Genomic DNA, 13,418 nt, shown 5'->3' on the forward strand with positions numbered 1-13,418 from the left:
AGGTCTGGCTGTGGTGCAGGTGGACTGAGGCTGGAATGCTAGAATGTTCTGAGCAAAGATGAAGTGGCATTCTTGGTCTGTGTACTGACCAGAGGTACAGATGGCTTCTCCAGTATAGCAATAAGAGGTAATGCCGAGAGGCAAGAACAAGCTGTTTTTGGAGGCTCTGGAATACTAGAAATCTGAGCTTCAGCTAACAGTCAGGGGGGAGCTCTTAAAATGGCTGGGCTGGGGCTGCCATGTTAGAAGCGGCAGAGAATTTATCTTCTGAGTCTACAACCCTCACTTCGCCTATTTTTCATACTTTCTTCACCTAAGACCTGATAATACCCTCACTTCCCACCTTTACCTCTTCGAAGATTTTCCTTCAGTTCTCAGCGCTTTCATGCCAGGCACCCAGTTATTCAAGTGACCTGGCGTCGTGAGTGCCTCTGGAAAGGCCACATCACAAGGGCTGATGAACGGGCCAGACAACTGTGTGTGCTTGGTTGTCATGCATTCGTGTATATGAATGTTGTGCTTCTCGGGCTGAATTCTCCAGAGAAAGTGAGTTGTACAGTTTTATAGCCCTCTGTCAGTGATTAATCTGGCAAATCACAGAGATATATGTAGCGAGAGCTCGTTTTTTTTTTTTTTTTTTTTGATGAAACAGCCTCATATTGCTCTCCCCTAGGTATTTAAGTGGGCAGATCTATGCTCCGCAATCCAACATAATTTATGCTTAATTCTCTTCTATCCTCGATAAATTTGAGTGAGGATCCAATTGATGTTGTCTAGGGAAATAAAGAACTTTTCTGCTCTCCAGTCCTTATGACGACCCAAGACCCAGCTGTTGCCTTCCAGTTCAGCTCCTGCAGGACTGATAAAGCCATCACCGGATTGTCCATGTGACTTCCTCTGGCTGCAGGGTTCTAAGGCAAACAAGATTCTGCGCCTCCACATACCCCAAACCACAAAGACAATACTGACATTCAACGAGCATACAGTACCACACAAATCAAGTTTATTAATTTAAACACAAAATTCATGAAGAAAAAAATCTGTACACAACCGTAGACACAACAAACCTTTTTTTTTTTTTAACAGTAAGGCCAAGATCAAAGCTGTCTTTTCAGTCTGCACCAAGCACAAAAACATCCAATGAAGAGGCGTAAAAAACTGTCCGCTCCTGTCTATGCCAGGTGAGGCAGGAAACGGATTCCATTCTTCACGTTAGCAATGTGGGGGAATTCACAATGACTAATTTTAGCAGCAGTGTGGAATTTTAGAAAAGGAAAAGGCAGAGGCAGAGTGGTGTGTTTGCTACTCTGGGTCAAACCCAGTCCCCCCAATAAAATATTAGACAAACTTGATCCAAAAGGTAATTTCACGGCAACACAAAGCCCGAGATGAGAAGGACTCCTGCCCGCACAAATTCATCATTTTGGAAGAATCTTTCTTTTGACATGACAAACACGGTCACTTGTCATCACCCCCGCCCGGCTGCAGCCTCACGTCTTAAGTAGAGAGCAGTGTTGCAATGTTAGTGTGTGTGTGTTGACATCCAGACACCCCCACTGGATACTGGACCTTCTCTGCACGAGGAGGGCAAGCCTGTGGGGAAGGACTGGTGGGAAGTGTTGCTGATCCAGCCACGTGGCAATGTCCTCATTGACACAAACAAGAAACCCAGACACAATAATAATTCCGAGCACATGGAAACTCTGCTAGGCTCCAATTAATTTTATTAATAAAATATATCTATTCTCTATATTCTTTTTGTGGGATGAAGCATTTGAATAATCATTCTTTTCCAAGTAGTTACATATAATACATTAGTGTGGAAATGAGAAAGCGAGCTGGGCCGGAAGACTTTTAAACCCTTTCTCAGTTATGAAACTGCTCTGTCATTTTTATCAAGGCCCTTCTATCCAACACTCAAAAAAAAAATACAAAAATTGATGGGATAAAAGATTGGGAAAGTAAAATCCTTGTTGACACTTGACATTCATGCTTTTGGTCTTAGATAACATTATCAAAAAGATCCATTATCTACAATATTTATACCCAATACTTCGCTAAGGCACTGCAGGAGTTTGTGCCCAAGCTTCCTAGAAGGCATTTCAACCCCATAATAGCATTTTTCTAAACAGAATGCAAAAGAATCATCCATTATTACAAATTTACACCAAAAATTCTTTCTGTACACGATTGTCTCAGTGATGTACATTTTACATGTTTAAATTAGACATAGTTTAAACTACTTTGCAATTTGCTAAAATTCAAAGGACTTGCCACATTGTCAGGCAGAGGCCTTCCTTTTATTGATTATTTCTTACACTATCACCCTTCAGCTATTCGATACTGAGAAGTCTGTCTTGGTGAACTCTATGTTATGTGAGTTATACCTCAGCAAATCTGTTTTTCAAAAGTCTTTTCATAAATAAGTAGTGATGTACAGATTGCCCTGGGGAGGAGACATCGAAAAGTAAACCTTTGAGAAAAATACCTCCACTGATGTCCAGGAGACACCCTTCAGTCTTTGCTGTGGAATCAAGTTTGCTGGGTTGGAGAAGCTGTTTATGTCACATTTGCTGAAAACCAAAGTGTCTGTAGGTCTTTTCTTCACAGGTTTGAACCATGTAGCTAACGTAGCCAAGACACATCACACTGCGCTAGAAGAGTCTCATGGCTTGCTTCCACCGAATTCACAGTACCGGAGTCAACAGCTGTTCTGAGGAAATGCACATGGTCCTCCATTCACCTCAAGGGTAGCAGTCAAGACCACAGCAGCCATGCCTCCACACGTGGAAATGGCTACATTCTGCAGTCCAGCACTGACACAAGACTGAGGCCTGCTGGATTGTCTCTGGCCACAGGGCAGTCGCGCAGTGTCGAGTTGGCACGAGGTTGTTACAGGTACTCTAATTCCAAGGCATGATGCAGGGCCATGAGGTCCGAGTGACTGGAGACTCTCCAGAAGGGCATGGCATGCTGCAGAGGGCAGACATATGGTAAGGACAGAGAGCCTGACCAGCAAAGACCCTCCCATTTCCTGTAGAGAGTCGCAGCTATGCTCACGCCCATCTCAGTACCGTAAATACTGCCAGTCAGCATAGTCACGACACATATACTTAGGACACAAATCTGCGCCCCACCCCAAGAACAATTGTGTGAATGTAGTATCCATTTCTTGCTACTAGAACGCCACTGTGACTTGAATGACAATTCCAAACTTTAAATAAAAGCTACTGAAAAGAAACTGAGGCTTTTCGATATACGTCCTTGGTGGTTGTCAATGTTGAAAGCTGACAAAGCTTATACTTTATAGGTTGAGAAGTTTTCCTTACTTGGCAGTATTTTACATTTTTTTCGAAACAGAATCTTGCACACCAGTGAAGCAACTTTTATTTTTCATGACTGTTCCATGTGGGCCGAATTGTCAATGAGCATCTCAAGTTGGTGTGAGTGTGTGTATCTGCAGTTGTTTAAGCCATTAAGACACAAATCAAGCTCAGACAGAACTGTCTGGGAACACCTGAACAAACCAGTCGTCCTGGAAACAGGGTGTCCCTCCTTCCGGGGAGGCTGCAACAGACTTCTGCTCGGGAGCATTGGGCAAAGTACTTATGCAGCAGTAAAACCTTTCTCCAATAACAATGTTCTGTTTCCTTCGCAGGAAAACAGATTTCTCTCATACCCATGTATGATTTGTAATTATAGTTTTGAAGAGCTTGAGGAAATTTCACGAGAAGTGGAAAATCTGACATGGAAGCTGGATTTTAAAAATCAGTATATAGTCTGATATAGCTCATAAAGCTGCTATACAATGGCACATACATTATTTAATATACTTATAAACAATATGGTAATGTTGTTAATATGTTCAAATTACCTGCTAAAGTCTTTTATTGCATTCTCTAATTCTAACAGCGTGCATTCTAGACTCAGCCCTCTGACAAGCATCCACAGAGCTTTGTTATGTGCCAATAAGAGAATAGTCCAGAAACGAACGCCTAAAATAACCACAGATATATAGGAAGACTGCTCCCTTGACAGTATTAGATTGTAACCTGTACTGTGGCTCATTTCTTTATGCAACAAAGATTCTCTTTTGTGTTTCTGGGCCCATGGTCTAGGAATAGAAGAGTCTGAGACACAGAAGGTGCTGGCTCACCCTCTCAGACTGTAAACACAAGAATTTATCAGTGTGCTAATATGAGTAAGGACACAATTACTTTTGCATAGGAAACTAGGGAGCTCCCCCAAAAAGTGACAGTTGAGCTGAGTGTGGGAGGTGAACATTTGGAAGGATGCTCAGATGGCCCTGTGGCTTAGGCACAGATAAAGGAGAAGCCACGGATATGGACTACATGTGTGAGAGATAGAGCTCGCTGAAAAAGCCAGCTACTACACGTAAACCCTAAATCACTTCATTGATAATAACGACTTAGGCTCCATCGGTTGTTCTGGGAGGCTGTGGGTAAGGTGACCCAGTGGTGGTACCATTATTCTACTGTAGAAGGAAGAGAAGAGAGAGGTTTAAAGAACAGCAGTTAAGGACTGAAAGTAAGATCCCTACTGGCTCTGGGTTAAGCCTGAAGCCTGAAGCCTGAATAGCGCTCCCCTCCTTGTTCCTTGTGACCTGTTCCTGAAGCTGCTCAAACGAACCACACAGCACAGGCACAGATAATCCTGTCTCCCACGGTGTTGATAGCAGATACTGAAAAGTCGAGTGACTGACTCACAGTGGAGGGTGGTGAACTGATCACCTGCCATACAGAGAGCTTTCCTCCTTTCCCTTATCATAACAAATCCCTGCATATTGTAAAGCCCTCTAGGATGACAGAACCCTGTACATAATACAAATCACCTCTTTCCCATCTCCTAAAATGGCCACTGTGAGCATATCTATACTTCGATAGATGTGTGCATAAAACCAGGTATATATATGGTTTTTACTGTGTGGCATGCTTATTCTAGAGACATATGTTTTAAAGAAAGCTATTCATTGTCTTAACCTGTAGTTTACTTAACTGCATCCATAGTAGCTGTATTTATAGGACTTGTTTTTGTAGCTTGTTTCTTCATATCTTAATATATTTTTAGGTCTTATTTTAAATTTGTGGGGGGAGATTGTGGAGTGTGCATGTAAGTGCAGAGCTCGAGTTACAGGTAATTGTGAGGCATTCCACATAGATTCTGGGAATCAAACTTGGGTCCTTGGCAAGTGTTCTTCACTCCTGAACCATCTCTCCAGATTCTTCTTGGAGCTATTGTCAGTGACTTATTCCCCAAAGCTGCTGTTTGCCTCTGTTCACCTTATTAAGTCTAGGAACTTCAGGATGCTAGGAGCATGCTGAAGGCTCTTTAGATGGCCGGCCAGAAGCTTTAGAACATCCACCTCTCAAATACATCAACTACCGCAGAAGCTGGAGGGCTCTGGAGATGAGCATGTTTGCTTCAGATAGGTCCCCTTTATATACAGCTACTATCAGTTCAAATCTGAATGCTACCAGTGTACTGTGGAGGAATGAACTGAGTGACAAGGACATTGAAAAGGGAACTGAAAAAAAAATCCAATGACTCCCTTGACACATGGTTTAGGCACTTTGATTTGTAGGCTGCAAAAGCAGTTCTGGAACCGTGTCTCATCCATACAGGTATATTGGATGCCAGCCTAGAGTATATTTAGAGTATATAATTTGAAATCAAAACACAAATATCTAGAAAGAAGAAATTATTCCCAGAGCCCTGAGTTAGAATGTTTCCTAGCACTGAGAGACAAGGAACTTCTCTTTTCCTTTAGAGCATCAGGAAACTCAGGTCAAGCTGCACCCTGAAAACTACACCTGTGGAACAAGACAGCTGAGCTCAGTGCAGGGGGATTGAAGCTGCTCCCTGAATAAACCTGCCAGAGGTTTGGATGAGAGCTGACAGACCCTAGTGACAGCAGCACTGAGACTGTCAGCTCTGGCCTCAGCACCATCTGCTCATGGGAAGAATGGATAGTACCGGCTGCTGTGGGGAGCAGTTTCAGCATCACAGGACCAGAGGGACTCTGCGCAGTGTCCACCATCAAGTGGGTGCTTAATAGGAAACAGCCTTGCAGAGAAGGCCAGTGACTCCTGTTAATAGCGCATCAGACCAATATTACACGGGGTAATATTTCCCTGCCCAAGTACATACCAATGCCAGGATTTGACACTTGATACTACAGGGGAAACTGGGTGCTAAGAAGTGTGTGTGTGTGTGTGTGTGTGTGTGTGTGTGTGTGTGTGTGCATATTACTCTTGGCCACTAAAATAAATATTTCTTAAATAAAACCAGAAAGATAGGGTACCAAAAGAGGAAAAGAGAAGCACATGGTTTTGAAGAAGCCTGAGCTCAAGTCTTCCCTTAGCCAAATGAGGTTCCTTTACGGCACCATCTTCCCAAAGCTGCAGTCATCAGTAAATGGAGTAGTTAGAGTGAAGGATGCATTGTTTCCAAGTTTCTGGCTAAAATAAATGCCATTACCTGTAGTACCCCATAGCTGAGCCAAGCACTAAAGCATGACACAAGAACATGCCCCATGGCTCAGGACCACTGGGACCAGCTCATCACAGTAATTCTGATTCAGGACTACTGAACCTACTCATCACAACCAGAGCCTGGGTAAGAGTCAGAGTAAAATGATGAAGGCAAAGAGAGGGAGGTTCAGCCACAAGCTGGGCCTACACAGAGCTGGAAGAACAAACAAAGCTCGAGGGGCCCAGCCAATGGGTAGGAGTGGGACTCCTGCTTAGGTACAAAGGGGAGGAGATAAAGGGTACAGGAAGCATCTTCTGTAATTAGCCTGGAATGTCCTCAGGCTGGAATGCCTGGCTCATTACACAGACCAATAAGGAAGGAGGCCTTCCAGGGGATGCCTGCGAATATAGGTGAATGTGCTTAGATTTTTATCTTGTAAGTGAATAGGAAGGGAGGCTGATACTTGCTGGCTGCCTGAAAACACAAGGAAGAAGGGATTTAAAACTATTCAGGGTCCAGAGAAAGGGAGATTTGGAAGGGTGGCTAGCTTGTCAGAGAAAGCTGGGCTGAAGCTAGGGCACAGGGCAGGAGATATGCAGAGAAATGGGGCAGTTGAGCGGCCTGTGGCCGGATGACTCCTGAATTTATTTGGTGAGGCCAGACACTGAGAGAGGCAGGCTGTGTGTGATGGAAATGGAGATTGTCACCGTCCCCAACAAGGGGGAGCAGACATGGGCAACAAAGCCTAGAGGAGCACAGGCTTGGGAGTCCACAGGACCAAAACAGGTCCCAAGAAGATCCTTCTTGCCCATAGGCACAACTCTTCAAATTGCCTTCACTCTGAAAGTCGTCATTTATCCCTTCTGGTTACACACGACATCCATCATATAAAAAAAGCTATATGCACGGCTGTTCCCATGGAAACTGAACTTTGCACAATTGTTAAAAATGCATTAATAAAAATCTCTTATAACCTAAGAGCATCTCCTCGTGGTGCAAACACGGCGCTTTCGGGAATGTACTCACAGATGTTCACTGAGGACCTGCTTGTAACACTAAATGCTGGAACCCCCTAGACACTCTGTTCCAAAGGGCTGGTAAAATAACAAGAGCACATCACACAGTAGCACACTGGTGTGGCCACTTAAAGGATTAGTGAAGCAGGGCTGTGTTCCTGTGTTCTGGTACAGATAGCCGCTGGGACAGATTCCTCAGTGAGAGAGGAGAGGCGGAGAAAGTACGCAGAATCGCCACCTACGTTTCAGAAACATAAGACCTCTCTGGGCTGTGCACACGTGACTTCTAGGCAGCTCACAGAGAGGGACACAACTCTGCAGTCATAAATAAGGAGACCTCCAAAGACTGATGAGTCTAACACTCGTGGTAAAGCACACTGCTCAGCACTGCCCACTCAGTACCTGCGTCTCTGCTTCCCTCTAGGCTGTTGGTTTGCAACCTCTCTAATGCTGCGACCTTTAATACAGTTCCTCATGCTGTGGTGGCCCCCAACCATCAAATTATTTTGTTGCTACTTCAAATCTGTAATTTTGCTGCTGTTTATTAACTGTAATGTAAATATCTGTGTTTCCAGATGGTCTTAGGCAACTCCTACACAAGGGTCCTTCGACCCCCAGAGGGTCGGGTCCTCCAAATTGAGAACTGCTACTGTTGGCAGGGAGAGCCAAGACCTAGCATGTAGTATGTGATAAGTAAGTATGAACAAACTGTGCAGTAATAAACTAATCTCTACTTAGTGTTCAATCTGTGTCCCCCTTAAATAAAAAGCAAAGAATTCGACTGTATTACAAATGTTTTTTTTTTTTCTTTTTCCCCAACAAAGGTGGTTTTCTCTGGAGTTTAAAATCAGGCACTAATGGCCAGGCACTCAGCCTAACTTTTGGATCTCAGCGCACAATTAAAAGGGACAACTTCTAAACGAAATCTTAATGGGGACACAGAATAATGGGTGCAAGCCATATTTAACCACTACTCACCAAAGATTTAACTTAGTCTCAAAAAAACTCATCTAGCAATGAAAACTAGATATCACTCCTTAATCATTCTGATTTTTAAAGTTATACCCAGGCTTAATTATTTCTCTCAAATCATGTCGTATCCTCATTTCTCAGGAAATACATACAAATTATGGACTTAGATTGAATTACCTAGGAAAGCCCGCCTGCACTGGCAAAGAGAATCTAAATGCTAGAAGGGTCAGCAACAGGTACCTGGAGAGTTGCTGGCTGGTTTCTGGCTTTAAAAAGCTCCCTCCCTCCAGCTGCAGAATAGAATTTGGGCGGACAGAAGACATCTCTACGGGGAGGAAGGGTGAATGCATGTTTAAAAGAACACAGAAAACTGAGAAGCCAGCTAAGCAGTTAAAATTGGTTTGGAAGAATGGCAAAATGTTATGATTTTGATTGGAATGCTCAACTGTGTAGCTCTTCATAGGGGAGGGGCGCCTGCTCGCTGTTAATTCTGTCTAGTAATTTCAACCACTCGGCAACTAATCTATCAGAATGACGGCGAGCTTCAGAAGCAGAAAGCTGCCACTGTGCAGGACGGGTAAAACAGAGCTGTAGACACGGGCAAAACAGAGCTGTAGACACCTGTACGTGAACATCTGCCCACAGGGATGGCTAAGTGGAAAAGTAGCTCCTGTGGAACACTAGGGAAGGAGACGCCTGGGGAACACTAGGGAAGGAGACGCCTGTGCAGGATGCGTCTACCTCACCCACCGGAGAAACAAACATGCCCAGTATTTAAGTTTAACAAGCCATATAACTTTTTAAAAATAAAATCTTAACATGTTGGAATGTCTGAGTTTACAGTTTGAAGGAACGTTGTCTTCAAATCATAGTTTGGTCAATACCTAGCTATCTGATTTAGTCATTTTTTTTTCTCTTGGTTTGGTTGTGGTTCTTCCAGATAGGCTCTTACTCTGGTGCAGGCTGGCCTTGAGCACCCATTTTCCTGCCTCAGTCCCCAGTGAGTACTGGGGGTACAGGCACGTGTCGCCAGGCCCAGCTGAGTCTGTTTTCTGTCAAATGGGTCAAGGAGGACACTTGTTTGTGGCATCATTGGGAAGATATTATGAGATACTGGAGGGGAGTGCCTGAAAATGGGAGGGGGACTTTGAATGGAGTTTTAGATCTGGTGGCCCATGTTTGCTATTGAGTATGGATCTTGCTAAAGTGTGGACAGTCATTTTCATTCATGTTGTTCCTTTGACCTTGTCTATGTGTCTGTCTTACAAGTGATACTGTGGCTTTCTACTCTTCTTTCCTCCCTCTAAGTTAATTATTAGATGGTCTCCATTTCTGGGCACAGCTCAGCTCTACAGATACTCGATATATGTCACCAATTCGCAGATGCCTGTCTCTTCCTTCAAATAGGAAGAATCAGTACTTAAAAATTAGTTTCTTTTAAAGGCTAGATCAAACACTGTCTTGAAAAGGATGTCTAGTCTGTCATGCTGAGGGATTGAGCTGACGGTTTCCAAGGTTTTGCAAAGTAAAGAATCTGACTTTCAGAAAACTGACATTTTTATACACACACAGGCAGGTCGCAGGGTCCAAGGATGTCTGCTCTCCCTACCCTACCACATATATCCATTCACTCTCAAAAATCAAAGCTAAGACCATTCATAAATAAAAGGTCAAAGAGAATGTTCATTGCCGATTTCTTTCTTGTTTAAAAAGATAACACGTCTGAAGATAAATAGTGGAGATTATTGCATCTGCCCTTCGAAGACAGAAACTGTTATCTTATGGCACTTTTGAATCATTGCATCAGGACAAGGAGTTTCTGCCTTCCATGCTGTGCTCACCAGGGCTACCCATCTCAGACAGAGCTTGGAAAGACCTAGGAAGGGACATGCCCACAGTGGGATTTTACCTGACTTTGCATCTTATGTGAACACATTTATATCCCTTCTTCTGTGAAACTCAAACCAGAAAGCCACACTCTGGTAGCTTTCTCTTGAAATTAAAACTTAGAAGGCCCAGCTTGGGGGGCAGTTGGAGAGCTGGCTCAGGGCCACAACAGACTGAACTAATTGCTCAGGAGGGCCATGTTGTTCAGAGGGGCAGCTCTTCTTCTGGGCCCTTCTGACTACTAAGAGGTTCTGTGTACGGATGCCCTGGGAATTCCAGAAACTTTCCAAGGAAGGCAACCCGAATCACATCAATCATTCTTCTTCAGTTCCCAGGGTTGAGTTTGGGGAATTCTAACTTAGTCAAGGCTGACGATTGTATCCAGCAACAGTCATGGCTTGTATCAAGCATTAGCAGGCCAAATGTGTACGGAGTTCAGTTGGTGCCAGGCACATGAGGGGCATCATCTGTCATGGACAGACATAGGGCTAGTGCCTGTGCTCTTACTGGAATTCAGAGACACTGGAGCCGAAGGAAGCTATCTTCAGGAGAGGCTACTACACGCCACACTTGACAGTCAGTTCTGTGTCTGAGACCTGAAACTTTGTGTGATATTTCTAACTGGAAAAAAGGCAAAAGAACCGAACATGCTGTGTCCATCATGGTGGTGAAAACAGATTTCTGCAAAGGAGTTTGTGAGGAACAGAGGGGCTTTAATTTGCATGGGAGGATGTCCTTGAGGAAACATGGAGTATAACCTGTACCCAGATTTAGAGATATATAAGGAAGCTGGAGTTAGATCTCCACAACCAAGATCACATTCAGTTATCAAGACAGACATCCATAATTATTTATATAATCCCAACTGCCATTTGTTGTCACATGTCTTAGTGAAGCTAACTGGTTAAAGAGAACAAGGAGCTAGGTGCTGTGATGATCCCCACTGAGGAGACAGGGTAAAATAAAACAGAAGACTTAAGAAACTGGTTCAAAGTCACAGACTAGATAGACAGCAAAACCACACATCAAATGTAGCCTGGACCGGCATACAAGCTATTTCTATTACAGTGTCTCCAGTTCTAGTGAAAGTGAGCACTATTACAAAGAAAATCCTAAAAATGCAAGATGAGTTTTGAGAAATAAGCCAGATAATGACAGAGGACTTGGGAGAAACTATTCTGGAGGAATGCACTGGGAATGGCAAAGGAGAGGCATTAATGGATTGAGTATGTCTTCCAGGGTTCACATGGGAGAAATAATCCTCAATTTTCTACGGTGATATTAATGGAAGGTGGGAATTGTAGGCAGTGGTTAGGATCAGTAAAACTGAGTTTATGATGTGAGTGGGCACTATATGTAAAAAGGAGCAATGTGGCATTAGTGACTTCCTACAAAAATGATGAAAGACCTTGCCCTGTGTCCAGAGGGATACTCTCTGCTATTATGATATAACAGAAGGGTTCTCACCAGAGGCTGATGGCATGCTCTTCAATGTTTGAGCCTCCAGAACTGAGCCAAACAATCTGTCCTTTATAAACTGTCCAATCTAGCATTTTGCCATAGTAACAGGAAATGGACTAAGGCAGCAGGTCACCATATGAATGTGACTGCAGTCTTGGGTGCAGGAAGGAGAAAGATTGGAGAGACAAGTTGTGAGCAGATTGTGAGGACCTGTGTGCCCCATAGGGAATGGGCTCCTCTCCTTTAAGACGCGCAACGAGATGCCAAAGGAGATAATTCTGCAAAGGGGATGCTAAAATTACAGATGCAGAAACTGAGACACCAGCAATGGGACACAGGGCTTGTCTTCAAGAGACATTTATAGTTATGGCCACCCTCCCCTTTCCAGGCAAGGCAGGTGCTGTCCTTAGGATGAAAGGACGGCACAAGTCTTCTACAGCAGCAAAGTCATGCCATCTTCGCTCGCCAGCTTGGACTACTAGCAAATGTCTTCTCATTTGAAAGGGTCTGTGTCTGCATCAGGATTGGGTAACAAGAAGTGAGTCACCTGCCAATGTCTTTCCTGTATGCAAGGTATAAGGACAGTATGGGTACCCGCTGTGTTCTGGAGAATGACTTCAAGGCTGGGCTTGCTTTTCTGACCCACTACCACTTGAACTGCTCACTCATGTCAGTAGGGTTCTACCTTGGCCCTCTCCATGTCTACAGTTCTCCACAGTTCATAGACTGTGGTAGAAGAATGTCCATGGGTAAAATGAGCCAGTTCTGAGGACGGCAGCTGCAAAGGGCACCTGTAGGGAGGCTTACCTTTTTCGCCCCTTGCTCTTCCTCCACGCCATCTCCGATGACGACATACACCACTTTCCTTCCAAACCTTTGGATTATCCTCTCAAAACAGCTCTCCTTTCCTAGTGGGCAAGAGCAAATTACAGATGTGTAACAGCTGGGTAACCCAGTTTGATGATGCTGGGAAGCGTTAAACGTTTTGCTCATGTTTCTGATTCGACTCCATCCCACCCAGGCAAACGAGTCTTGCCACTTGAGTGATAGGAAGACAGCACAGGGTGGTAAGGGTTGGGAATTCATTGGCAGTATGTTATCTGTCTCTTGAAAACTTGGCCTAGGACACATGAGGCCAAGACAGCTATCAATGTGGCCTAACACAAAATCACACAAAATGTTGGACACCCCTGGCTGAAATATTCTTTTCTAAAGAACTTACGACATAAACATAACAGTGTGTGTGTGTGTGCACATGCACACAAGCGCGTACACTCATGCTGTGTTGTACTAATACATTCTCTCCCCAGAAGCTGAGACTTAAAAGACATGTGATTTTAGTAGCCTATTTTACCTTGTTATTAAAAACTTGTTATATCAAGCTAAACAAGATCAGGGAGACTGATAAAAACAATAACCCAACTTGGGTTTGGTATAGCAAAGGGAATCAAACATTAGCATAGGCTTCTCCCTCCACTTGCAGGTTGAGAGAAAGACAAGCAAGGCCCGATGTCTTTGCTTAAAGATGACTCATGAATGTCCTCTTAAAATGAATGTCAGGAATCGTGGGCATGGGTACTACACAAGACT

The 13,418-nt window shown here is 43.9% G+C and overlaps 1 protein-coding gene across 9 annotated transcripts in view; it reads right to left on the reverse strand.

Moving 5' to 3' along the window:
- Window positions 1-997: 997 nt before the first annotated feature.
- Eya1 (EYA transcriptional coactivator and phosphatase 1) overlaps window positions 998-13,418 on the reverse strand; it is a 144,502-nt gene continuing 132,081 nt past the window's right edge. For all 9 annotated transcript variants that reach the window (XM_041667493.1, XM_041667492.1, XM_041667491.1 and 6 more), the window contains 2 exons: window positions 12,636-12,736; window positions 998-2,973 (listed from right to left, as the gene is read on the reverse strand). In XM_041667493.1, the coding sequence (XP_041523427.1) occupies window positions 2,893-2,973; window positions 12,636-12,736 (182 nt within the window). In that variant the 3' untranslated portion in view covers window positions 998-2,892. The remainder of the gene's footprint in view (window positions 2,974-12,635; window positions 12,737-13,418) is intronic.

Source organism: Microtus oregoni, unplaced genomic scaffold (assembly GCF_018167655.1).
Source record: "Microtus oregoni isolate MIOR12 unplaced genomic scaffold, Mior012 000017F_ref0000208, whole genome shotgun sequence".
NCBI classification, from domain to species: Eukaryota; Metazoa; Chordata; class Mammalia; order Rodentia; family Cricetidae; genus Microtus; species Microtus oregoni.